Source organism: Rattus norvegicus, chromosome 1 (genome assembly GCF_021556685.1).
Source record: "Rattus norvegicus strain SHRSP/BbbUtx chromosome 1, alternate assembly SHRSP_T2T, whole genome shotgun sequence".
Taxonomy (NCBI): Eukaryota; Metazoa; Chordata; class Mammalia; order Rodentia; family Muridae; genus Rattus; species Rattus norvegicus.
The window spans coordinates 107,423,169-107,449,028 of record NC_141534.1 but is presented as its reverse complement, the minus strand read 5'-3'; the positions used below and the strand labels follow the sequence as shown (position 1 = coordinate 107,449,028).

The window sequence follows — 25,860 nt, the reverse complement described above, 5'->3', positions numbered from 1 at the left end:
GGGCTGTCTCTATTTGAACCACAGCTGTGTCATCAAAGCTGTGTGACTTTGAGTAACTTCATCAGCCTCTCTGACACCAGAGTTTTATTGTTTGTCTGTCGTCCCCCATTCCCCATCCTGTGCCCCTCCCCCGATCCTGGGCTCTCCACCCATCTACTGGTCCCAGCGTGCCCCCTTCCTGTCCTCATTCCCTCCTCCGCATTCCCTTCGCTCTTCCAGTGTCCTCTCCCTCCCTTCGCTCTTCCAGTGTCCTCTCCCTCCCTGTGCCTTCCCATCCCTGTCCGCCCACCCTGCCTCCCCATTCCCAGGCCCTCCCCTATCCCCCATCCCTTGGCCCCCACCCTTCCTGTCCCCCCAACCCTCACCCCAGTTCCTAAAATCTCTCAGTTTTATATCATCTGTGAAATGATTAGCAGCAGGTCCCAGGCGGGGGTTCCAGTGACCACAGGAATTAAGCAGCCTGCAGCCATCCCCAAGCAGAGGGGACTGAGTGAATACTACAGGGGCTGTAATGGGCGGAGAGGTAGAAAATGCAGCTAGGACACCGGCTCACACCTGTAATTCCAGCACCGAGGCAGTGAGGCTGCTTCAAGTTTGAAGGCAACCTGGGCTACAAAGTGAGTCCCTGTTTATTTCTCTTGTTGATTTTGTTTGTTTGTTCATTTGTTTTGGAGACAGCATTTCTCTGTGTAGCCCTGGCAGTCCTAGAATTCACCCTGTAGGCCAGGCTAGCCTCCAGCTTAGAGAGCCACCTGCCTCTGCCTCCTGAGTGCTGGGATTAAAGGTGTATATCACCACCAATTGGCTTCCATTCTTCTTTTTAATATCTATTTTTTTCTTTCTTTCTTTTTTTCGGAGCTGAGGACTGAACCCAGGGCCTTGTGCTTTCTAGGCAAGCGCTCTACCACTGAGCTAAATCCCCAACCCCTTAATATCTGTTTTAGGTGACGGTGCTGAGGGTTAGACCATGCACGTCAGGTTTAACATGCTCCTCTACCAAGCCATGCCCCCAGCCCTCTTTTACTGTCCCTTCTCAAGACAGAATCTGTTTCCTAGCCTGGCTTTGAAGTCATTCTGTAGTTGAGCTTAGCTTTGAACTTGCGGTCTTCTGCCTCAGTTTACAGCACTGGAATCAAATGTGGGAGCCACTAGACCCAGCCGTGCACAACAGTTTTAGTGTAAAATCTCTCCAGTTTGTTCAAGTACCATGGGTTCCTGCAAGTGAAGGGACTGGATTCGGTCGTCTGTTAGGGAGTCATGCTGCTGGGTGCAGGGCATGAGGGGGACGTAAGGAGTGGGAACAACACTCCTGCAGTCTCTAGCCACCTCGGCCTGGGAACCGGCCTCTCTCCAAACAGCCACATATTCTTTCTTCCTTTCTTCCTTTCGGGTTTTAGAGATTTTTCTACACGGTCCTAGCTGTTCTGGGACCTATTATGCAGATGCCTCGAACTTGCAGAGATCTGCCTGCTTCTGCTTCCCGAGTATGGGGATTACTTTTGTTTGCTTTCTTTTCTTTTAAGATTTGTTTATCGTTGCTTTATGTGCATTGGTGGTTTTCCTGCATGTGCGTCTGTGTGAAGGTGCCAGATCCTGGAACTTGAGTTGCAGAGAGGTGTGAGCTGCCACGTGGGTACTGGGAATTGAACCCACGTCCTCTGGAAGAGCAGCCAGCTCTCCTAACCACTGAGCTGTCTCCCCAGCCTCATTTATTTGCTTTCATTATTATTATTATTATTATTATTATTATTATTATTATTATTATATAAGTACACTGTCACTGTCTTCAGACACACCAGAAGAGGACATCAGATCCCATTACAGATGGCTGTGAGCCACCATGTGGTTGCTGGAATTTGAACTCAGGACCTCTGGAAGAGCAGTCCGTGCTCTTAACCCCCTGACCTATCTCTCCAGCCCCTTATTTGCTTTTGTAATGCTGCAGGGGAACTCAGGACCTCCTGCAAACGAGGGCAGCATGCACCCCTGAAACATACATCCTTCTTGCTTCTTTCTTTGTTTGTGTGGAGCCCTGACTGCCTTGGAACTTGCTCTATAGACTAGGCTGACCTCAAACTCAGAGGTCCTCTTGCCTCTGCCTCCCAAGTGCTGGGATTAAAGCTGTGTACCTCCATTCCCCATACCATACACCATTTAAAAAAGCCTTTTCCTTAAAATAAAAAAAAAGGAGAGATGGCTCAGTGGTTAAGAGCACTGACTGCTCTTCCAGAGGTCCTGAGTTCAATTCCCAGCAACCACATGTTGGCTCACAACCATCTGTAAAGGGATATTGTGCACTCTTCTGGTGTGTGTCTGCAGTGTACTCATATAAATAAAAATAAATAAATCTTTTTAAAAAAAAAAAAGCCTTCCCAGAGCTGTCCTGCCAGTAGAGAGCTGGTTGGGCATGTGGCTCAGTAGAGATGACTTGCCTAAAACCTTGGGTCCCACACTTAACTCCTTAATAACACTTAATAAATATAAATAATTTGTCAAATTTAAAAAGAAGCCTTGGGGGATTGGGGATTTAGCTCAGTGGTAGAGCGCTTGCCTAGGAAGCTCAAGGCCCTGGGTTAGGTCCCCAGCTCCGAAAAAAAGAACCAAAAAAAAAAAAAAAAAAAAGAAGCCTTGGGAAACACAATTATCAAAACACACATAAGAGGGCTGGGGATTTAGCTCAGTGGTAGAGCGCTTGCCTAGCAAGCGCAAGGCCCTCGGTTCGGTACCCAGCCTCAAAAAAAGAAAAAAGAAAAAAAAAAAAAAAACCACATAAGACACGTTTTTTCCTAGTGTTTCAACGTCCATACACTTCTAAACAGGAAAAGCTCTTCTGCAGAGGTCTGATTTAAAACGAGGGTGAGAATAAGCAGGATTTCAAACATCTGCAGCAGCCAGGACAGGACTGGACAGGTCAGGGGTTTGGTGATTACAGTAAGAGAGTCCAGGATAGAGTCACTGGTATTGGTCACGTGACTGGGGTCTGCCTTTGTGGCTGTGCTTTGGTACCAAGGAGCACGTGCAGATCTGACCACGACCACAGTTACTCATTCTGCCCTGTACCCTGTGGCCTGGATGGGGCTTGGTGGATACAGCTCGTCTCCCGCACCTCTGGGAGCCGGGAACCCATTCATCCTTTGCTCACAGCTCCAGGGCTTGGGCGGGGCCTCACTCCTCTCCCTGGGCGCTTCCTCTCTCAGGGATTTCAAGTGTTTCCTCAGAGCCCAGAGACTGAGTAGTAAGACTGGTCCCCAGAGAACAAGGCACGGCTTGGCATCACGTTGCCCACAATAACCTCAAACTTACTACGTAGGAGAGGGCGACGCTGAACTCATTAATCCTCCCACCTCTGATTCCTGTGTTGAGATTACAGGCGTGTGCCTCACAGCCCAGTCTCGACTTTTTATTACTTCCACTGAATCCTACGGGAGCCTTGGGTTCAAGGTGCCAATTTGTAATGCTCACCTCTAGGAAGGGCCAGGTCTCAAGGACATGTAGAAGAGGCTACTCGGACTGTACAACCTGCCTTAGAGCTTAGTAAGGCTTTCCAGGCAAGAGACTGCCTCACTTGTCAGGAACGAGTCTGCATTTTTGCCTTATGCCCAATCCATTGCTCTCATCGGAGGCCTAGAACAGCCTGACACCGGCTAGAATTAGAGCAGGTGGCACCCTTGTGTAGGGGTGGGAGGGGGCGGCTCTGCCTCCGTGAACTAGGGGTGGGGGTGGGGGGCTGGGGAGAGAGAGCTTCCAGGCAGTTAATAAGTAGCTATGTCAGTCTCTTGGCCAGGACTGAAGGAGAATGTCCCAGCTGTGTTTGACCAATGAATCTGACCATTTTGTTGTTGCAGTAGGGAACTGCGTTTCTGGGTGTTTCTGTGCCGGTGTTTCTGTGCCAGTGTTCCTGGGTATGTGTCCTTGTGCTGGTGCTGGCCTGGACAAAGACAAACTTTCAGTTTCCTTCTGTTGGGACAAAGTCCCAGCATCTGACAGGGGTTGGGGAGTGGGAGGGTGGGGGTGAGGGCTGGCTGCCTAGGGGCTCACCCTTACAATACTGTCTCCCTCTGCTACTCCACCTTCTTGAGCTGCCCCATCCTGTTTTCTTCCTCACCACCTGAAAAGCTGGTGACTTTTAGAGATTTTATTATATCATTTGTTTGTGTGTCCATCTGCACGGGGGTACACCCCAGTGTACTAGAGGCCAGAAGAGCGTCAGATCCCCTGGAGCTAGAATTACAGGTGGATGTGAACATCAGGTTGTGGATGCTGGGAACCAAACTCCACTCCCTCTGAAAGAACAGCATGGGCTTGTGACCACTGGACCATCTCTGCAGACCCCACTCTCGGATTTTAATGGAAAAGTAGCAGCCCCCCAGCTCCAAAAGACCCTCTGTCTTCCACCGGCCTTATTTTTTTCCCTATGATTCGGTATTTTCAGTCACAAGCAGCAGACTCCCATACCTGCTGCCTTTTCCATCAAGTCCAGCCCAGGCTGGCCTTGATCTTTTTTTTTTTTTTTAACATTAATTTATTATGTATACATCATACAGCTTTCTGCCTGCATGTATGCAACTACAGGCCAGAAGAGGGCACCAGACCTGATTATAGGTGGTTGTGAACCACCATGTGGTTGCTGGGAATTGAACTCAGGACCTCTGGAAGAGCAGACAGTGCTCTTAACCTCAGAGCCATCTCTCCAGCCCCTGGCCTTGATCTTAAGATATCCTGGCTTCAGCCTCCCGGGTGCTCCAGTCACCGGCATGCTCCACCATGCATCACTATTACAGGATCTGGGGAGATGGCTCAAGGGATAAGAGCGTGTATCGTGTGTGCACTGCTCTCGCAGAGAACCTAAGCTTGGTTCCCAGCACCCATGTTTCGCACTGGTCTGTAACTCCAGCTCCAGGGGACCCAACAATCACTGACTTCTGGCTTCCGAAGGCACCTGTGCTCACATGCACATACACGGATGCATAATTTAGAAAATAAAAATGTCTTTTAAAACATTATCATTAAGGAGCTCACTGTGTGGCCCTGGCTGGCCTTGAACCTGAGGAGATCCTCTGCCTCTGCGTTACAAGGCACGAGACACCCAGCCGAAGTAAAATCTTTACTTTTCTCTTTTTCATTTGAGAAATGGATGTCATCTGTAACGGACACACAGCTCTGTGTGGAGTCGCAACTTCTCCATTTGTCCTCAGCCACACCCCACGCCAACACCCATTTTCCTTCAGTTCTCTGGGTCCCTCTGACCACAGGCCCTCCACACTGGTCGTCCCCTCTATACCTGTATCATGTCTCCAGTCAGCCACAGTCTATGTTCTGACTCCAAAAGTTACCTTTTCCCAGATGCCCCCGCCTAAAATTGTCTGGGTGCACAGCCCAGCCCACTCAGTCACCCTACGTCTTCTTCTACTATTGTCACATGGTGTCAGTTTGTGTGACTGTCAGGTGTCATCTTTATCACCACTGCATCAGTAATGTGTGGCTGCCATAACAGAAGACGTTTAAATTTAGTGAGGGTGGGTCTTTGGTTCTTTGGTGGGGGGAGGTTTGTTTACTTGCATCTGTGTTAGGTTATGTGCACATGAGTGCAGGTGTTCAAGAGGCCAGAAGAGGGCGCCAGACTCTTGTGGCTGGAGTCATGAGCAGCTAAGAGACACCTTACCCTTGCATGGACACTGGGAACTGAACTTGGTTCCTCTGCTTTTAACTGTGGAGCCATCTCTCCAGCCTCACGGGTGGGACTTTTGTTTTAAAGCAGGGTCTCATGTAGCTCAGACAGGCCTAGAAGTTTATGGAGCAGAGGATGACCTTGAACTCCTGATCCTTCTGCCTCTACCTCCTAGCTGGAAGTGTTTGAGTTTTTGAGATCAAGTCCTACTCCAGAGCTCTAAGTCACCCAGGGTGGCCTAGAATTTGCAGGGATCCTCCTGCCTCGGCCTTTCTGGGCCATCGTCCAATTCATTTTCATTTCTTTCCCAGTCTGTCCAAGGGCCCTGGGCCAAGCACATAGCAGGTGCTCTGCAGAGCGTGCACTGAGTGCACAGTGAACAGGGAGAAGGAGGGAGGTGGAAGTTTAGTATAACAGGTTTTGGGGAACCAAGGGCCAAGGAAGAAGGGGGGCTGCTGAAGGCATGGGGGGTTGATCAGGGATGGGCAGCCTAGGAGGCAAGAGGTGGAAGGCTGAGCCAGGAATTGGGGTGTCCTGTTCTCCCACTTGAGTCGCCTACGCACCCTTTTCTTTTGGGCTGGGCCTTGCTGGAGATACTGTAGGGAAAGAGAGGAGGAGGGGAAGGGGGAGGGGGAGGGGGACAAAGGGAGGGGGACAGAGGGAGGGGTGCGCCTAACTGGCAGGGCGGGTTTGGCTGGTCCCTCCATTTGGCAGAAGACAGGGCCAGGGAGAGGCAAGAATGGTACTGAGACAATTCCTGGGCCACAGAGTGGAGGAAGAATTAGCACCTTGATCACTTGTCCTGCTCGCAAACCCGAGTCCTCCCCCTACCCACCCCTGCGAAAATGCCACACCCACATCTGGAACAGGCTGAGCCAGTGTCATCTCTGGCACACAGGAAATTCCTCTCCCTCAGGCCTATGGATCTAGACCTGGCCTTTCCTGGTCAGATTCAGGAGTTCAAACCCTAGACCTCCTCCCTCAGACTAGACCCAGGCTCCGCCCTCTGGCTCACACACTCACCTTTCAGTTAATCCTCACCTCTCCTGCTTTTGGCCTACCCGCCCACCTCTACCCATCTGCTCTGTGGCCAGGCAGCCTCTTGGGACCCAGGTTCTCTTGTTCTGAGACTCTCAGGGTCCACCAGCCCCGGTCCAAGCCATCCCTCTTGAGTAGTGACTCATGTGGGACTCCTATGTGGCCTTGAGCCCTGTGCCTCAGTGCTCAGGGAAGCAGAGCTGGGTGTGATCACTATGGAGCAATCAGGGTGGAGAGCAGGTGGGGTTTCTGCCATACCCCAAGATGGACTGGCTGATTAGAGGAAGGACAGGAGGAAGAGGTGGGGAGGCCTAGCTTAGGGTGTCAGCTGCCTCCTCTTTCCCCACACGATGGATGTGAGGTCGTCATTTCCTCCCGTGAGGGACTGTGCAGTAGCTGTGGAGACAGTGGAATTCCCCCTTCCAGAGCTTGCCCTCTTCCCATCCATCTCCGTCCGGGATTGGGATGTTAAATGTCCCTTCTCCTAGGCAAGTGCTCTACCACTGAGCCAAATCCCCAACCCCTAAATGTCCCTTCTCATCTGTCTGAGTCCTGGGGCTTCAGATGCATCCCTCAGATTCAGGACCCAGACTCATTCCTGCCCTGTCCCACCCCCCCCCCACACACACACTCCATTCAGATTCCTCCTCCCTGACTCAGGATTGGAGCCCCAGCCTCGCCCTCTGGGGAGCCCCGCCTCTCATAGACTGAGCTCTCCTGGTATTTTTGGCAATTACTGGATTTTAATGGAAAGGCTGGGCTCTCTGAAGGTGACAATGGCCTGATTCTTTGGATACATGACCTCATGACCCAGTGACCTCCCTCTCCCACGTGTGAACTCCATCAGCAAAGTGGCACAATGGAGTGCTGGGGGAAGGGTCTGATGGCTCAACCAGAGGAGGTTAAGAAATAACACTGAGGTCTGTGCCAGGGCTGCCAACCCCACTGTCACTAGGGATGATCTGAGATGGATACCCAGGGCCCAGAATGACATCCCTCCCCAAGGCTCCCCTCTGTGGCTGGAGGGACACCCCCTTCCCAGCCTTCACCTCAGCAGGTCTCACTCTGCTAAGCCAGTCAGTCTGTTCGAAGTTTCCCTCTACAGGCTGACTGTCCACACTGCTACCATCCTCAGTTGGTAAAAATAGCAGGGACACGGTGCGTGCTTGTACAGGCGTCTACCCAACTTTACAGCCATGCATCTCCAGTGTTCACACTCACACGTGCACGTGTGTGTATGTGTGTGTGTGTGTGTGTGTGTGTGTGTGTGTGTGTGTGTGTGAGCTGTCTTCTCTCAGGAGCATCCACCTTTGTTTGGAGACAATCTCTGTCCCTATGACCTGGAGCTCACAGGTAAGAAGACTTGGCTGGCTGACCAGCAAGTCCAGCATCTTATCTCTGTGTTGGGGTACACACCACCAACCCTGACTTTTTACCTGGGTTCTGAGGGTCCAAATTCAGGTCTTCATATGTGCCTAGCAGAAATGCTTTACACACTGAGCTGATCCATCACACAGCTTCCTCCTCCTCCATCTCCTCCTCCTCCCCCTCCTCCCCCTCCTCCTCCTCCCCCCCCTCCTCCTCCATCTCCTCCTCCTCCCCCTCCTCCCCCTCCTCCTCCTCCCTCCCCTCCTCCTCCATCTCCTCCTCCTCCATCTCCTCCTCCTCCCCCTCCTCCCCCTCCTCCTCCTCCCTCCCCTCCTCCTCCATCTCCTCCTCCCCCTCCTCCATCTCCTCCTCCCCCTCCTCCCCCTCCCCCTCCTCCATCTCCTCCTCCCCCTCCATCTCCTCCTCCTCCATCTCCTCCTCCATCTCCTCTTCCTCCATCTCCTCTTCCTCCATCTCCTCCTCCTCCTCCATCTCCTCCTCCTCCCCCTCCATCTCCTCCTCCTCCTCCTCCATCTCCTCCTCCTCCCCCTCCTCCTCCTCCATCTCCTCCTCTTCCTCCTCCTCCTCCTTCTCCTCCTCCCCCTCCTCCTTCTCCTCCTCCCCCTCCTCCTTCTCCTCCTCCCCCCTCCTCCCCCTCCTCCTCTTCCTCCTCCTCCCCCTCCTCCTCTTCCTCCTCCTCCTCATCTTTTAAAGATGTATTTATTAGGGGTTGGGGATTTAGCTCAGTGGTAGAGCGCTTGCCTAGCAAGCACAAGGCCCTGGGTTCAGTCCCCAGCTCCGAAAAAAAAAAAAAGAAAAGAAAAGAAAAGAAAAGAAAAAACAAACAAACAAACAAACAAACAAAAAAGATGTATTTATTAGCTGGGCAGTTGTGGCCCACACTTTTAAAGCTAGGATTCCAAGGCAGAGGCAGGTAGATCTCTGTGGGTTCGAGGCCAGCCTGATCCCAGGACAGCCAGGGCTACACAGAGAAACCCTGTCATGAAAATGTCTTATTTTATTTTCTGTATATGAGTATTTTACCTGCATGTGAGTCTGTGTACCCCAATGTACCTGATGCCCACGGAAGTGCAAACAGGAGGGGAATCCCCAGAACTAGAGCTGCTGGTGGTTGTGAACGACCATGTCAGTGCTGAAGACTGAGTGAGCGGCTGGCTCCTCTTCAAGAGCAGCTTTTAACTGCGGAGCCATTTCTCTTCAGCTTGTCATATAACATTTAAAGCTCTGTGACCTTTTCGGAGACAGAGCCTCGCTCTGTACAGCCAAGACTGACTTCAAAGTCAAGAGGCTCCTGCTCCTGCCTCTGGAGTGTTAAATCACAAATGTGCAGCACTACGCCATGCTTCTAATTCCTTTTAAAAATTATTTTATTTCTAAGCTTAGTTAGTTGTATTTGTGTGGCTTTGGACACATTCGTGCTTACCTCTGGAGGCCAGAAGAGGGTGTCAGATCCCCTAGAACTAGAGATAAAGGTAGTTGTGAACCACCTGACAGGTGTTGAGACCTGCACTCAGGTCCTCTGCAAGACCAGTTCCTTTCTTCCTTCCTCCCTCCCTCCCTCCCTCCCTCCCTCCCTCCCTCCCTCCCTCCCTTCCTTCCTCCCTCCTTCCCTCCTTCCCTCCTTCCTTCCCTCCTTCTTCCTTCTTCAATGCAGGGTTTCTGTGTGTAGTCCTGGAACTGGCTGTGGAGACAGTAGACAGGCTGATCCTGAACTCACAGTGATCCACCGGTCTCTGCCCTCTGAACACTGGATTGAAGGTGCACACCACCATACCTGCTGTCTGTGCTTTGACCAGTGAGCAGCCTCAGCAGCACCATCACATCTGCTTTCTTAAAGAGGGGAGAGGTTGGAGGGAAAGCTCAGCAGTTAGGAGTCCATGCTGCTCTCACTGAGGACTGGGCGTCAGTCCCCAGCACTGGAGCCACTCACCATAGTGACTGTGTTCTAGAGGATCCAATGCTCTCTCCTGTCGCCCCCTTGATACTCCTGCACTCTGCACATATGGAATACCGGACATAGACGTACACATATAACTTAAAAATAAAATAAAAGTCTTAAAAAGTACTTCTGAAAATTGAAAGAAGATGGGTGGGGTTGGGGATTTAGCTCAGTGGTAGAGGGCTTGCCTAGCCATGGGTTCGGTCCCCAGCTCCGGAAAAAAAGAAAAAAAAAAAGAAAGAAAGAAGAAAGATAAAAGAAAAAAGATGGGTGAGGTTAATTTTGGAAACATAATCTATTTAATCCAAAGTATCTTGGATTAAGTCATCTCAACATGCAATCCATTTCAAATTTATCGAAGTAGCTTACAAGTCTTGTATTTTCAATTCCATTACCCAATTTTCAGTAGTTTAACCAGCATATAATCTCACCAAGGTGTTCTGTTTTTTAAGTTACTTGAAAGGAATACGATGGAATGTTTTTACTTTCTTAGTGCATGAACTTCGGACCCAGGCTTAAACAGTCAGACTGGCTCAAAGCCATGTCTCTCACCTGACTTGCTGTGGGCCTCTCCAACGATGAGCTGGAGTGGGGAGCAGTGACTGAATAAGGGATGGATCAATTTGGGTAACAGGTGGGTGATTAAGTGGATGAGATGAGCTGACGGATAGATGGATGGATAAGTCATGGAGATGGATGGATAGCTGTATGCATGTGGGTGGTTGAACTGATACATTGAAAGATAGATATCTCGGCCGGAGAGATGGCTCATCAGCAAAGAGCACTTGTTGCTCTTCCAAAGGACCCAGGTTCAATTCCCAGCACCCACATGATGGTTCACAAGCACCCGTAATCCCAGATCCAGGGAGTCCGATGCTTTCTTCTGGTTTCCTTGGATACCAGGCATAGATGTGATGCCCAGACATACATGTAGGCAAAACACCAATGCACATAAAAAAATTTAAAGATCAACCTCTGAATGAATGGTGGTAGATCAATGATTAGGTGAATTAGTGCCCAGATGGGCAGGTAGATGGATGGATGGCAGGGGAGTGGATATGTGGATGGATGAGTGAAGGGGTAGATGATGGATAGGTGAATGATGTATAAGTGGATGGATAGATGGAAGGCGTGTGTGAATGGATGAATGAAGTGGTAGGTGTGTACATGGTGGGTGGGTGTGTAAGTGAGTAGATAGGTGGACCATGAGTGGCGAATGGATGTATGGATGGGTAGATGGATGGGTCAAAATATGTGGTTATCAGATGAATGGGTTGATGGATAAATAGATTATTAGATAGGTGGGTGGGTTCACTGGTTTATAAATAATTAGGTGGGTGGATGGATGGATGAGTGGGAGGATAGATGGGTGGGTAAGTCAGTGAGTAGATGATTTTTTGATAGGTGGTTTAGTAAATGAATGGATGAATGGGCTTGGTAGGTATATTGGTGGGTAGATGAATGGGCACATGAGTAGACAGATGCATCAAGGTAGGTAGGTAGATGAAGGGGTGAATAAATGGCTGCATTGGTCGGTGGCTGCATGGGTGGGTGGATGGGTAGATGGATGGGTAGGTGGATGGGTGGGTAGGTGGATGGGTGGATGGATGGATGGGTGGGTGGATGGGTGGATGGATGGGTGGGTGGGTGGATGGATGGATGGGTGGGTGGATGGGTGGATGGATGGGTGGGTGGGTGGATGGGTGGATGGGTGGATGGGTGGATGGGTGGATGGATGGGTAGGTGGATGGATGGGTGGGTGGATGGGTGGATGGGTGGGTGGGTGGATGGGTGGGTGGGTGGATGGGTGGATGGGTGGGTGGATGGATGGGTGGGTGGGTGGATGGGTGGGTGGGTGGATGGATGGGTGGATGGGTGGGTGGGTGGATGGATGGATGGATGGGTGGATGGGTGGGTGGATGGGTGGATGGATGGGTGGATGGGTGGGTGGGTGGATGGGTGGGTGGGTGGGTAGGTGGATGGGTGGGTAGGTGGATGGGTGGATGGATGGATGGATGGGTGGGTGGATGGGTGGATGGATGGGTGGGTGGATGGATGGATGGATGGGTGGGTGGATGGATGGGTGGATGGGTGGATGGGTGGGTGGATGGATGGGTGGGTGGGTGGGTAGGTGGGTCATGGATGAGTGGATGGATGGGTAGATGAGTGAGTATGAGGGGGTGGGCGCTTATGTGGATGTAATGTGCAGATAATGATGGATGGACAGATGAGTAGGGGGTGGTTGTGTGGGTAGATGAGTGGATCCATATATGGACAGATGTGTGTACATAAATGAATGTGTGGATGGGTCAGGTGGGTTGATGAGTGGGAGGAATAAATGAGTAGGTGAATGGGTGTGTGTGAACGGGTGGATCGTGAATAGATGAATGGATGGTTAGATGGATGGATATTAGTCAGCTTCCATTAATATAAGAAAATACTGGAGGCAGGCAATTAAAAAAAAATAAATAAAAAAAAAAAAAAAAAAAAGGTTGGTTTGAGCTCCCAGATCTGGAAGGGTCAGGTCTAAACAGAATCATGCATGTGGTTTCATGCCTGCATCTCTCACTTCAGGTGTGTGTGCAGAATTCTTTGTCCTGTTGATGTGTCTTCCTGTCCCAAAGCCACCTGGATGGGGAGGGGGGGCTCCACCTCGGTGACCTAATCATTTCCCAAAGGCCCCACCTCTCTACACATTGAGGTTGGATTAAGTTTCCAGCCTCCTAATACCAATGACAAAAGACTTTGGGGCTTGAACTCTTCAAGAGAAGAAATTGTATTCGCACTGTTCGTTGGGGGTGCTCCTCCAACCAGGTGCTACTGTCTTCCCTGTGTCCAGATGCCCTCAACTGCCACTATGTCTGCGGCATAGTGGCCTCCCTCAGTGACCCTCCCACCTGTCACTGCTTGGCAAGTTCCTCTGTGTCCCTCTTGTAAGCTCCGACTCTGCCTACTGCCTTTCACTTGCTTAGACCCCTGCACCCAGGCCCTGCCACTTGGCAGTGGGTGACTGCCCATCAGCAGGCCCACAACACTCTAATCCCTTCCTTGGGAAGCTAGTCAGAGCTGACATCCATGGGGCAGGCCTGTCCTTGTGAGGTAGGTGATAGACAAAGCATTTAGAAAAAGTGTCTCTGCCTTCGGGTTCCCACTGTCTCTTTGTCTCTCCCTGTTTCTCCGTGTCTCTGTGGGCTTCTATCTGTCTCTATCTCACTATGTATCTTTGTATCCCTGACTCTCCCTGTCTCTGTGAGCTTCTGCCTCTCTCTCTCTCTCTCTTACCACGTGCATACCTCTATTTTTTTTTTCCCCCGGAGCTGGGGACCAAACCCAGGGCCTTGTGCTTGCTAGGCAAGCGCTCTACCACTGAGCTAAATCCCCAACCCCACATACCTCTATCTTTCTCGCTGTTCTCTCTCTCCCTGTCTTTGACTATCTCTGTGTGTCTGTGTTTCTCTCTCTCTCTCCCTCTCTCCTTCTCTCTCTCTGTCTCTCTCTCTGTCTCTCTCTCTCTGTCTCTCTCTCTCTGTCTCTCTCTCTGTCTCTGTCTCTCTCTCTCTGTCTCTCTCCCTGTCTCCCTGTCTCTCTGTCTCTCTGTCTCTCTCTCTGTCTCTCTGTCTCTCTCTCTGTCTCTCTCTGTCTCTCTCTCTCTGCCTCTCTCTCTCTCTCTCTCCCTGTCTCTTTTCTTATCTCTGACCCTAATCCCTTCGTCCTGCCCTGGCTGCATCTCTATGTCTGTCTTTTGTCTCTCCCTCTTACAAAATCAACCCACGAGGTGGATCCCGCTCTTCCCCAGCATGGCCAGTGCTCAACACAGGGGCACCGGGACAGGAGTTACTTGGCAAAAATTGCAAAAGAGAAGGAAGGAATGTGTGAGCCGCTGCCCTGAGGCGGACAGCCAAGCTGGGCTGTGGTGGCCACTCGGGGTACAACCGGAAGTCCCCACTGCTGGCCCTGGACTCTGGTCGTATGGAGCCTCCACCCTCGCCCTGGGAGGGCACCAGCCTCTCCCTCCCTGCCGCCGGCAGGAGGCGTGGGCAGCAGCTGGGAGAACCGGCTGTGCCCCTCCCCTGGGCCGGCCTGGTAGGCACCTGGCACTGGCGGGCGCGGCAGACGCTGCGCACCTGGCCCCGACGCCCGGCTAGCTCCTGCCCTGCCCGCCATGGACGGGCCACAGCCCCCGGCCCTATGGGGCTCATTGGAGAACAGGGTCTCCGAACTTAGGTGAGGTGGCCTGCTTGCCAGGACCTGGGGAGGGTGGGGACAGGCTCTGGCTGTGAAGGGACTCTCATTGGATATAGTGACGGGGATGCCTCTTTCATGCTCTGGTTCTTCTGTCTTGGGATGGGGGGCAGGGCCTTTGCTCACCTAAATTGGGTAAGGGTACCCGGGAAGTCTGGTCCAGAGAAGCTGCAAAAGGCTAAGGTTGCTGAGTCAGCTGAATCTCGTATGGCAACTCCACCTGGGAGACAGCAGGGAGCATGGGATGCTCAAAGACCAGAAAGTGACTCTTGGCCGCTGAGAGAGATTAGGGCCAACCTCTTTCCTCATGTAGCCAATGTGCATAGTTCCTCTGTTTCTGGAGATGAGTCACTCAGAATACCCACTTATCAGATGGAGAAACTGAGGCTGGGTAGGAAAGTGTCCTGATCACAGAGCTCTGTCTTCTGGCATCTTTGGGCCTTTCCACACCCCACTCCTTGACTTCACTTCTCAGCTGAACAAGCAGAAACCCAGAAGGGAATGTAGCTCTCTCCTGTCTCACAGTTAGCTGCTGACCTCAACATCAGCCCTGGTATCTTACACTCTCACCCTGCCCTCCCATGACCTTCTGATACCCTGAGCTGTAAGGAGGGGGACAGCTAGGTCCTGTCCCCACCCGGGTTGCTTCATTCCAGTACTGTTCCAAGTCCTCCCTTCCCCTGCCTCAGCCAAGAGCCAGGGTGTGGAGAGGCACCCTGGAACTCAGACTCCAGGGACCAGTAGTTGAATCCCAATTGCTGTGTGACCTAGTCAAGCTTCCCAGGATCTCTGGGCCTCTCTGTAACCCTCATCCGACCTGACACCCTTCTCTGCCTAGTTGTGCCACCAAGTCCCTGGAATGCCCTCTGCAAGTGACAGTCACTTGCTCTCTCTGCATCTCAGTATTGCCACCCAGGATTTAGGCTTAAGTTCTTCCTCCTGTGACCCCCACAGTCCTGCTCGCCACTTTCCCTCGTATCTCTGCGGCCTGTCAGTCCCCACACGGACCTTCCCTATGCCAGACCTTCTCATGGCCGGCATCCCCTCTAGAGCCACTCCCCTACCTCCCTGACCCCAGAGGTCCCAGAGCTGCCCCACCCATCCTGACAGCCATGCTGTGACTTCGTAGCATCCAGGCGCCTCCAGGCCCCACCCCTTTCCCCAGCATTCTCCTCCCCACTGGCATTCCATTCACCCCAGGACTTCAGGGTCACACCCCGCTCTTCCCTGCCCCAGTGCCTTCTGCCTTCGCACGTACAGTTTTTTGATTCTGTAGAGACTTAAGTAAGGTTCACTTCTTTTTTTTTTTCTTTTTTCTTTTTTTTTCGGAGCTGGGGACCGAACCCAGGGCCTTGCGGTTGCTAGGCAAGTGCTCTACCACTGAGCCAAATCCCCAACCACGTAAGGTTCACTTCTAAACCCCAAACACCACTGTCCCCAGCTGGAGCATCTTCTGTGGCTCCCCAGCACCCAGGGCAATGGCCCCCGAAGCTGTTTTAAGGTTCAGAAGGGTTTTGTTCAGAAGGAACGAATAAGTAATAGAAATTGGAACAGGATGGATCTGGTTTGAGGTAGAAGCAGGTCTGGGCTCCCCCTCAGTCCTCTTTTGATGCATTTGAGCAATCTGAGCCCCTTGTGTCTCTCCTCGCCCTGCAGTGGGGCGTCCTCCTGTTTCTTCCTCTACCCGTGCCCACTACCCACCTCAGGCAGGACCTGTGTGCTTTGCCCTTCCCCTTCCCTGGCAACCTCTGTCCTCTCTTTTATTGGCCAAATGTTTCTTGGGGCTGAAGATGTAAATGTGAATTTCAGACCTCAGTTGTTTATGGTTTCTGGATAGGATTGGGAGTGACGGCCCTTTGAGCCCAGATTGGTATGGTCCCTCTTCAGATCTAGTCTGTCCTGGGCTCCATGACATCCTGTCATGGACAGGGGCCGGCATAGGAAACTCATTAGAGCAACGGCCAGGAATGAATGGAGAGAGATTAGGAAACCTTTGATCTTGGTGTGAGTCAGGTCTGCAGGTGGGGCGAGGTGTGGTGGGCAGAGGGCATCAGCAGAACCCCACAGGGCAAAGAACAGCACCTCATCCTACCACACCCCAGAGGCAACATGTGATTCCATTTTAAGTCTCCTAAACAAGAACAGGTGAGCCATTATCTGTTCCAGATTATGGGTCATGTGATGCAAACTGTCCAGGATTTAATTTGGGCTAAAGGACTGTCAGCAAGATTCAGCCCTTGGAATGTTCTAGATAATGGGGTTGGTTATGCAGCAGTGTGCTTTAAGTGAAGGTATCTCTCTCAGCCTCACGTGGACCTGGAGGACAGAATGGGCTGGGGCCATGGCTCAGTGCTGAGTGCACGAGGCCCTTGAACCACAGCAGCCAGGCATCCCAGAACTCTGAGATAGAGGTGGGATGGAGAACATGGTCATCCTTGTCATAGTGAGGTCAAGGCCAGACTAGGTTACATGAGGACTTTATCATTAAAAAACTAAAACAAGGTGGCTGGGCTGGGTGGTGGTAGTGGTGGATGCCTTTAATCCCAGCACCCAGGAGGCAGAGGCAGGCAGATCTCTGTGAGTTCAAGGTCAGCTTGGTCTACATAGGGAGTTCCAGGTTAGACAGGACTACACAGAGAAAGCCAGTTTCGGAGGTGGGGGTGGGGGTGGGAGAGACAGACAGAGAGACAGAGAGAGAGAAGGAGGAGGAGGAGGGTTGCCTAAGGTCATTCAAATGTAATTAGTGTGAAGTCAAGATCTCAGTCACAGAAAGCAAAATGTCTCCTGCCCTAGATTTGGGTATGAAGAAGGCTGGAAGGACAAAGGCCTCTCTGGCCAGGAGGCTCAGTGAGCATTCCACTGGGAAGATCCATACATGTTGTGGAAAAGAACTGAGACAAGAACCAGAGAAGCCACTGGCTTGTGTGCCTGAGCGCAGAGAAAGCTTCCCGCCCAGTAATCTCTGTTGGCTGCTTTGGTTTTTTCTGGTGCTGGGTATTGAACACACAAGCTACACAAGTGCCCTACCGCTGAGCCACACCCCCAGGCTGGGGGATTCTAGGTGGGGGCTCTGCCACTGAGCCACATCCCCTAGCCTTCTCTTTACAAAATTTGTACCATGTCTGTTTGTGCTCTTGTATGGGCTTGTGAATGTCACACCCATGTGAAGGTCAGAGGATGACTTTCTGGGTTGGTTCTCTCCTGTTATGCTGGTCCCAGGGATGGGACTCAGGTCATCAGATCGTGCCCCAAGGACCTTATCCCCATAGCCACTCCACTGTCTTTTTTTTTTTTTTTTTTTTTTTTGGTTCTTTTTTTCGGAGCTGGGGAACTCCACTGTCTTTTTACTTCTTAGTTTGGAACATAGTCTTAAGCTATTCAGGCTGGCCTTGTACATGGAATCCTCTTACCCCTACCCCTAGAACAGTTGGAATGTCAGGCCTTCTGGCTAGTTTTTATTATTGTTTTTTTCCTGGAGCTGAGGACTGAACCCAGGGCCTTGCGCTTGCTAGGCAAGCGCTCTACCACTGAGCTAAATCCCCAGCCCCTAGTTTTTTAATCTCCAGTTTTACATCTCAACATTGGGGAGATCTCACAGACCACATAGAACTGGGCTCTCTGCTCAAGGAGCTGTTAGAAAAGTTTTAAGCAATAAACACATGTCAGAGGTACCTACCTAGGGGTCGAGAGGCAAGTAGAGGCCCCTTGTTACCAAGGGTAAGAAGCAGGAGATGCTCATAGCCCAGATACCCAAGCCAGTCTCCTCTGTCATGCTTTATTGTCTCTCAGGGGACAGGGGCTGGAGAGTGGGACATCCCAGTGTGAGGGCTCATGCTAGGAGGAAATGTGGGATCCAGCAGACATTAGTAATCAAATGCTGAGCCAACAAGGGGTATCCTGGTAGCAATGAGATCTGAACCAGAAGCCTTAAAGAAGGGACCAGGGCCTAGGCACTAAGGACTGGGTGCTCTGAGCTCTGACCAGACTCCAGGGATAGATGGCTCAGAGAAGCTGCAACTGCTGTTAAGTGGGTGACACATGCACGCGCACACACACAAGAATGTGGGTGCCCACAGAGGTCAGAAGACTTAGATTCCTCATCTGTAGCCATAGGAGGTTGTGATCTGCCCAGTGTGGATGCCCAGAGCTAAACTTGAATCCTCTGGGCGAGCAGTGTACTTCCAAGCACCGAGCCATCTCTCCATTCCCAGTTTGGGTTTTTTCCAACAGGGTCTCACTCTGTAGCCCAGGCTGGCCTTGAACTATGGCAATCCTCCTGCCTCAACCTCCCAAGTGTTTGGAAATAACAGCAGTGAGTTGCCATTCTTAGCTGGTTTTTCCTACTTCCTTTTCCAAATGCCGGTAAGCCCACTTGAGCCCAGAAATAGGGGGCAAGAGGAGAGAGAGAGAACCAGGAGCTGATTCGGAGCACACCCCAACCAGGCCTGCTCACAGGTTCACTCTGTCTGTGCAGGGCCAACAGGACCTTCCTCCACCTTTCCTTCTTCTGTTTCTTTCTTTCTTTCTCTTTTGTGTGCATTTCTGGATGTGATGTAGGCACATGTGTGCACATGTGTGCTGGCATGCCCACCTGTGCGTGTGAAGACTTGGAGACTGCATCTTGGTAATAAGACTTTCCACGTGTCTATCTAAGCATGTGTGTGTGTGTGTCTGTGAGTGTATGTGCATGTGTTTGTGCAGGTGACATTGGATACCAGAAGAGGGCGCCAGGTCCCTTGTAGCTGAGTTATAAGAGGTAGCATCTGCCTGCTATAGGTTCTGGAATCCAAATTTATGTCCTTTTGCAAAAGCACTAAGTACTTTTTATTACTGAGCCATCTCTCTAACTCCACTATTTTTTTTTCGAGACAGAGTCTCTCTTACAGAAACTGGAGCTCTCCATGTCGATTAGATTGGTTGGTCAGAGAGTCCCAGGGATCTGCTTTTCTCTGCCCTACCACAGCAATGAGATAAGGACACACACCACAGTGATTGAGATACAGACACACACCACAGCTCTGAGAGAAAGATACAAACCACAGCTCTGAGAGAAAGACACACCACAGCTCTGAGATACGGACACACCACAGCAATGAGATACGAACACACACCACAGCTCTGAGATACGAACACACACCACAGCTCTGAGATACGGACACACACCACAGCTCTGAGATAAAGACACACACCACAGCAATGAGATACAGACACACACCACAGTGGCTGAGATACAGACACACCACAGCTCTGAGATACGGACACACACCACAGCTCTGAGAGAAAGACACACACCACAGCTCTGAGATATAGACACACCACAGCTCTGAGATATGGACACACACCACAGTGCCTGACTCATGGGCACTGAGGATCTGAACTTAGATACTCATGCTTGGACACAAGCATGTTAGCCGGTGGGCCGTCTCCTTAGCTCCAACCGTCTTCCTCCCCTTTGCTGTGTTAGGTGAGATGAAACCCGAGGCTTCCTGCACATCACTACCGTTGAACCACACCCAGCCCCACACTGACGGATTTGAGGCAGGGGCATTGCCACTGAGCATCCTCCGCAGTCCCTCACTGTGAAATTCTGGTCAGTGCCTTTATCAACACCTTGCTCATTTAAACTCAGCTAACTGTCTCTTTGACACCAGGACTAAAAACGAGCTCTGAGAGCTCCCAGCTGTCATCGCAGCATATAGGAAGTGTAGGCAGAAGGAGCGCTGTAAGCGGAGGCTAGCCTGGGCTACAGAGACCCTGTCTTTAAAACAAACAAACTAAAATATAAATTAGGTAGAGTTACTCCTTCCCACACTGAGCCCGAGCTCTGTAGTGTGTGCTTTCTCTGTCTAGTGACCTCTCAGGCATCTGCTCTGCATGGGGAGAGGTGCCATTTGCATTTTGATCTCATTGAGGTCACGGCTGACAAGTCGGCTAGGCCTTGGCTGTTCCCAGGCTGCTGCTAGAGCTTCCCACTGTCAAAACTTTTGCTAAGTCAGTAAGGGGACGGGAAAGTCAGAGCCTCTGTCCCCTGTCCCTGTGGTCACATTTCCAATGCTCAGGAGTCACATGTGGCTGGCAGCTGTGGCTTTCGATGGTGTGCTGTGCCTGTGTGATGCTCTGTACAATCAAGGCACACAGTAGGGGTTGACATGGGGGAGCATATCAGAGAGAAGTGGAAAGAGCCCCGGGCAAGAGGCCACTAGGAGATCTGGGGAGGTAGAGCGTGGAGCATTAGGGAACAGACTGAGCCCGACAAAAGAGGGTGGGTAGGAGGCCTTGCAGGCCCTTCAAGGAGACCGAAGGTCTGAAAGGACAGAGCTGGGAGAACTTTGGACCAAAGGTATGTCTCTGTCATTTGTCACTCCGTATCTCGCAGCCTCTGTCCTCCTCTCTCAAATGGACCAACAATGTGAGGGTTGTACGTCAATCTAAAGGAAGTGTTCCGTGCGGCCAATCAGCTGCTGGAATTTAAAACACCATTTATAAATTTTTGTTTTGCTTTGTTTTATTTTGAGGCAGGTTCTATAGCCCTGGCTGTCCTCAAGTTCAAACAATCCTCCTGCCTCAGTCTCCCGAGAACTGGGATTGAAGGCCTGTGTGACCCGGCCTATGACTATTCCCTTTTGTGTCTTTTTTTTTTTTTTTTTTTTTTTTTTTTTTGGAGCTGGGGACCGAGCCCAGGGCCTTGCGCTTGCTAGGCAAGCGCTTTACCTCTACCACTGAGCTAAATCCCCAACCCCCCCTTTTGTGTCTTTAACTAGAGGACCCTCACATTCTGGAATCTATACAGAGCCCTTCTACAGGTAAGGGCTCTTACAAATTTAGGAATTTCAATTACAAATTTACACCTTTCCCTGAGTAAAACCAGCCAGACACCAAGAAGTAGCTCTTAGGATGACATTCTATAAAGTCAGGGCCAGTCTCATTCACCCTGGAATGGAGAATAGAAAAACAGCAGGGACCGTCAGGACTGGTGGGTAGGGAACCTACATGTTGCCTGGAACGTCCTGTCTCCTGACCCCGGCTGGCACAAGAGCTTCTGCTTGTTAAATTTACTTTGATGGGTACCATTCTTCAAAATGAAAATGCTCTGTGTGTGTGTGTGTGTGTGTGTGTGTGTGTGTGTGTATGTATGTATTTATTTTTATTTCATATGTATGGTGTTTTGCATGTATGTATGCCTATGTACCATATGTGCCTGGTACCTACAGGGGGCATCAGATCCCATGGAACTGAAGTTATAGATGGTTGTGAGCCACCATGTGCTTCCTGGGAATTGGACCTGGGTCCTCTGGAAGAGCAGCCACTGCTCTTAACCCCTGAGCCACCTCTCTAGCCTGGAGGAAAACTTTTAATTAAAAAAAGAAAATGACAGATGTGAATGGGGTATACGTTGCCCGGCTCAGTGGAAGAGCCCTGCTTAGAATCCCCCAGTGAGGCTGGAGCGTGACTCAGTGGTAGAGCTCTGGCAAAGAGCCCCGGGTCCAATCCCACTATTGCTTGCCAGTGGCACACACAAAACATACAATAAACATACACACAATACACACATGTACACATGCAAGTACCTACAAGCATGCATACACACAAGACACATGCATGAACACACACAACACAGGCACATGTATGTACTTCACACACATGTATGCATGCACATGTGCACGCATGCATATAACACAAGCCCGTGCACACATAGCACACATGTGCACATATATACACACACACATATACCATGTATACACACAACACATACAGGTTTCTGTCCTGAAGCTCACGTGACGATGACCTTGGCAGTTGCTCGCTTATGAATACATGGCTGTGGGCACGTGTGCGATCTGCAGTTAGATGTGTTTTACAACTTAAAGAGATTTGTCTATTTTGGGTAACACTGGGGATTGAACCCAGGACCCTGGCATGTCTGGCCAGTGCTTTACCATCAGCCATGCCCTGCCCTTCTTTTACTTTATGTTTTGTGTTTTGAGGCAGGGTCTCTCTATGTAGAGCAGGCTGTCCTAGAACTCTCAGGGATCTACCTGTCTCTGCCAGCCTGGAACTGGGATTAAATGTGAGTGCCACCGTGCTGGGTACACCATGCTGGCTCCTCTTCCTTCTTTTTGTTTTGCATCAGGGTCTCTCTAAATTTCACAGGCTGGCCTTGAAATCAAGCTCCTCCTGCCTCGATCTCTCATGAGACTGCTGTGGTAACAGGCTCCTCCCACCAGACTCAGCCTCATGCATTTTAACCTGAGGCACATGGGCCAAGACCTTTGAGCCCCACACATTCCTGGCTGCGGGTGACTAAGGTCAGTTTGTTTCCCAGCTTCTTTACAGCAGACATTTATGTAGTGAATTTCAGAAATGGAAAGGGTGTCATCTGAGGATACTGACAAGATGGAAACACACCAGGAATGGTGGCACATGCCTTTAATCCCAGCACTCAGAAGTCAGATCTCTCAGTTCCAGACCAGCCTGGTCTACAGAGCTAGCCCCAGGCCAACCAAAGCTACACAGAAAAAGTTATGTCTGGAAAACTAACGCACAAACAAACAAGATGAAAACCGGTTTCTGTGATGGACTGGCTGCAAGCGCTTTGCTGGGCGCTCATTTCCTCCTCTTGGCTCTGGCTGTTCCCTGCTGCAGTCTAGATCTTGTGTGCTTCACTGGGTTCTTGCTCAAGGTCATCCGTGTGTCCCTACATTTCAGGGGTGGGGCCATGGTTGTTTGTTCATGTAACAAACACTACTGCCCCTCACCCGACTCTCCACTCTCCCTGTCTGGAAGGTAGCACAGGTTCCCAGCTCCTTTACTATTGTGGAAGGTTCACTGAAAGAAGGAAAACACACAAAGAAAAAAGATACTAAGTGTCAAGTGGTGGCCAAAGAGTAAACAAGGTGGAGAACAGCCGGGTGGTACTGTCTGAGCCGGCCATGCATCATAGAAAAACTGGGACTGAATCTCCCAGCGAGGGTAAGCCAATGTCGCTTCAGTAGATTTGCTCTGGCTCTGGCTAAGTGTGAGTCATCCTGCCGAGTGGAGTTGGGGACGCTGGCACAGATGCACTGGATGCAGAAGGCAGCGTGGAGGTGAGCAGGGATGTGAGGAAGGACGTCTGGCAGGCAAAGGCTGGGCGGCTGGACTTTGCTGTAAACACTGGCCATGATGTAACTGGAGCTGGCTCAGGCTGGGGGACTCTGCTGAGCTAACCCCAAGGTGAATCAGCAGAACAGCCTGGCAGCTGTGACAGTGGGGGCTGGCTGAGCTAGGGCTACAGTCTTCCCAGCCATCAGATGCCACACATGGGTCCTTCTGAGACCCCACAGCTTCTTCCTCATCCTCTTAGGAGTTTCTATACATCACCGCCTCAGAGGGGTGCCTCTGACCTCCTGTGACCAAAATGAAAATGTTCTGTTGCAGAGCTCCCTGTCTGAGATTAATCCTATCTCTGCTCCCTCCTCCTCTCGTCCTCCTCCTCCTCCTCTCCCTCCTCCTCCTCCCCTGCCTCCTCTCCTGCCTCCTCTCCCTCCTCCCCTTCCTCCTCTATTCCCTCCTCCCCTCCTCATCTTCTCCCTCTTCCTCTCCTTCCTCCCCTTCCCCCTCACTCCTCCTCTCTCTTCTGTCTCCTCCTCTTTCTCATTTTCCTTCTTCTCTTCTTCCACTTCCTTTATTATGAGACTGGGTCTGGATTTGTACCTCAGGCTGTTCTTAAACTTGCAAAATTCTCCTGTCTCAGACCCACATCACTTTCTGCTCTTTTTAGTGACATCGTTTGGAGCTTTGGAGCTGTCTGAATCAATCCCAAGGACAGAAGGTGCCACTGGGATTTTCAGTGTTCTTAGAGCCCCTGACCTTTGGCCAGGGCTCGTGATATATCAGTAGGTGACTGGCCACCCTCTGGTGCAGGAGCCTGACATATCTTTGGCTATTGCTCACATGAGGGGAGGTAGTGAGGTAGTGGTATGGTGAGGTCCCTTCTCAAGTATCCTGAATAGACAAGAGAGTCACAGGCAAGCACTGACCATCATTGTAGTAATGGATGTCGGGTGTCTTAATAGAGAGAGCCACAGGCTTGGGATTTGGCTTGGTTGCCTAGCGTACATGAGGCCTGGGTTCCATGTCCAGCAGCACATAGACCTGGTGTGCACCCCTGTAATCCCTGCACTAAGGAGCCAACAGCAGAAGGATTGCCAGGGATTTGAGTGGAACCTGGGCTACTTAGTGAGGCCTTGCCTCAAGAAACAAAACAGCCATATAGTACAATCAATGTCGGAGGAAGTGTGTCATACCTCAGGAGATGTGACACACTCCTAAAGCCCTTCAAAGGCCTCGGACTTACCCATCTTCTCCCAACTGCCTGCACTGTCCCATTGTGCCCTGCTTACCCGAGAATGTGGGTGCATTTGCCTCCTGTCCCTAGTGGTTCAGCCATTGGCTAGAAATCCTATGGAAATGGGTGTGCTCTGGTGGGAGCCGGCTCTGGCAGAGCCATCTCACTCTGTGATTTCCAGAGCTGCTGTCTGTGGTTCACTGTTGCCTCCCCCAACACCTTAGCAGCACAGAGGCACCTTCTCATCTCCTGTTGTCCACTGCTGCTTCACTGTGAGTTCATGCACGTGTGTTTGTGTGTGTGTGTGTGTGTGTGCATGTGCCTGTACCTGTGTGTGTCTCTGTGTCTCTGTGTGTGTATATATATCTGTGTATGTGTATCTGTGTCTGTGTGTGTATGTGTGTATCTATGTGTGTATCTGTGTGTGTGTATGTACATGTGTGTGTCTGTGTGTCTGTGTGTCTGTGTGTGTATTTGTGTGTGTGTATGTACATGTGTGTGTCTCTGTGTCTCTGTGTGTGTGTGTATCTGTGTGTGTGTCTGTGTGTGTATCTGTGTCTGTGTGTGTATGTGTGTATCTGTGTGTGTATTTGTGTGTGTGTATGTGTGTATCTGTGTGTGTATTTGTGTGTGTGTGTGTGTGTGTGTGTGTGTGTGTGTGTCTGTGTGTATGTGTGTGTTCAGGCATGCAGATGCATGGACAAATGTGAAAGCCAGAGGTTAAGCGTGACTGTCAGAGGAGTCACCCACCATTTACATATGTATTCATGTGTGTGCCTGTGCGTGCAGTAGCATGTGCTCATAGGTCAGAAGACAGCTTACAAGAGTCCATACTCTCCTCCACAAGAGGTTCTGGGGATTAGACTCAGGTCCTTAGGCCTGGCAGGCGGTGGCTTTACCTCTGAGCCATTTTGCCAGGTGCATCTACCTTCTTTTGAGACAGGTTCTCTCACTGAACTGAAATACTGCTGATTAGAGTAGGTTGGTTGGCCAGTGAACTCCAGGGACTCCCCCTTCCAGTGCTGGGATTACACTACATGTGGCAACTGTCCCAGTTGGGGCTCTTATGGCAACGCTGGGGGTCAAATCCAAGTCCACATGCTTCTGAGGCAAGCTCTTTACTGGATGTTTTGTTTCTCGTGGTTAAACACCCAAGAAGAGACGGTGTTTTACAAGCTTTGCTTATGTTATACTTCATTATAACGTAAGTTATAGTGCATTATTATAGTGCATTAACTAGGAGATAATTATATTGATCCT

General features: G+C 50.8%; 1 protein-coding gene across 4 annotated transcripts in view; it reads left to right on the top strand.

Moving 5' to 3' along the window:
* Sult2b1 (sulfotransferase family 2B member 1) overlaps positions 1 to 25,860 on the top strand; it is a 61,134-nt gene that overhangs the window by 17,794 nt on the left and 17,480 nt on the right. The window contains exon 1 of one of the 4 annotated variants that reach the window (XM_087655057.1): positions 14,146 to 14,258. The exons of 1 other annotated variant lie outside the window; for it this stretch is intronic. In XM_087655057.1, the coding sequence (XP_087511183.1) occupies positions 14,197 to 14,258 (62 nt within the window). In that variant the 5' untranslated portion in view covers positions 14,146 to 14,196. Of the gene's footprint in view, positions 1 to 14,145; positions 14,259 to 19,740; positions 19,867 to 23,077; positions 23,244 to 25,860 lie in introns of those variants that run through there. 2 more of the 4 variants (XM_087655058.1, XM_087655059.1) reach the window with 2 other exon arrangements.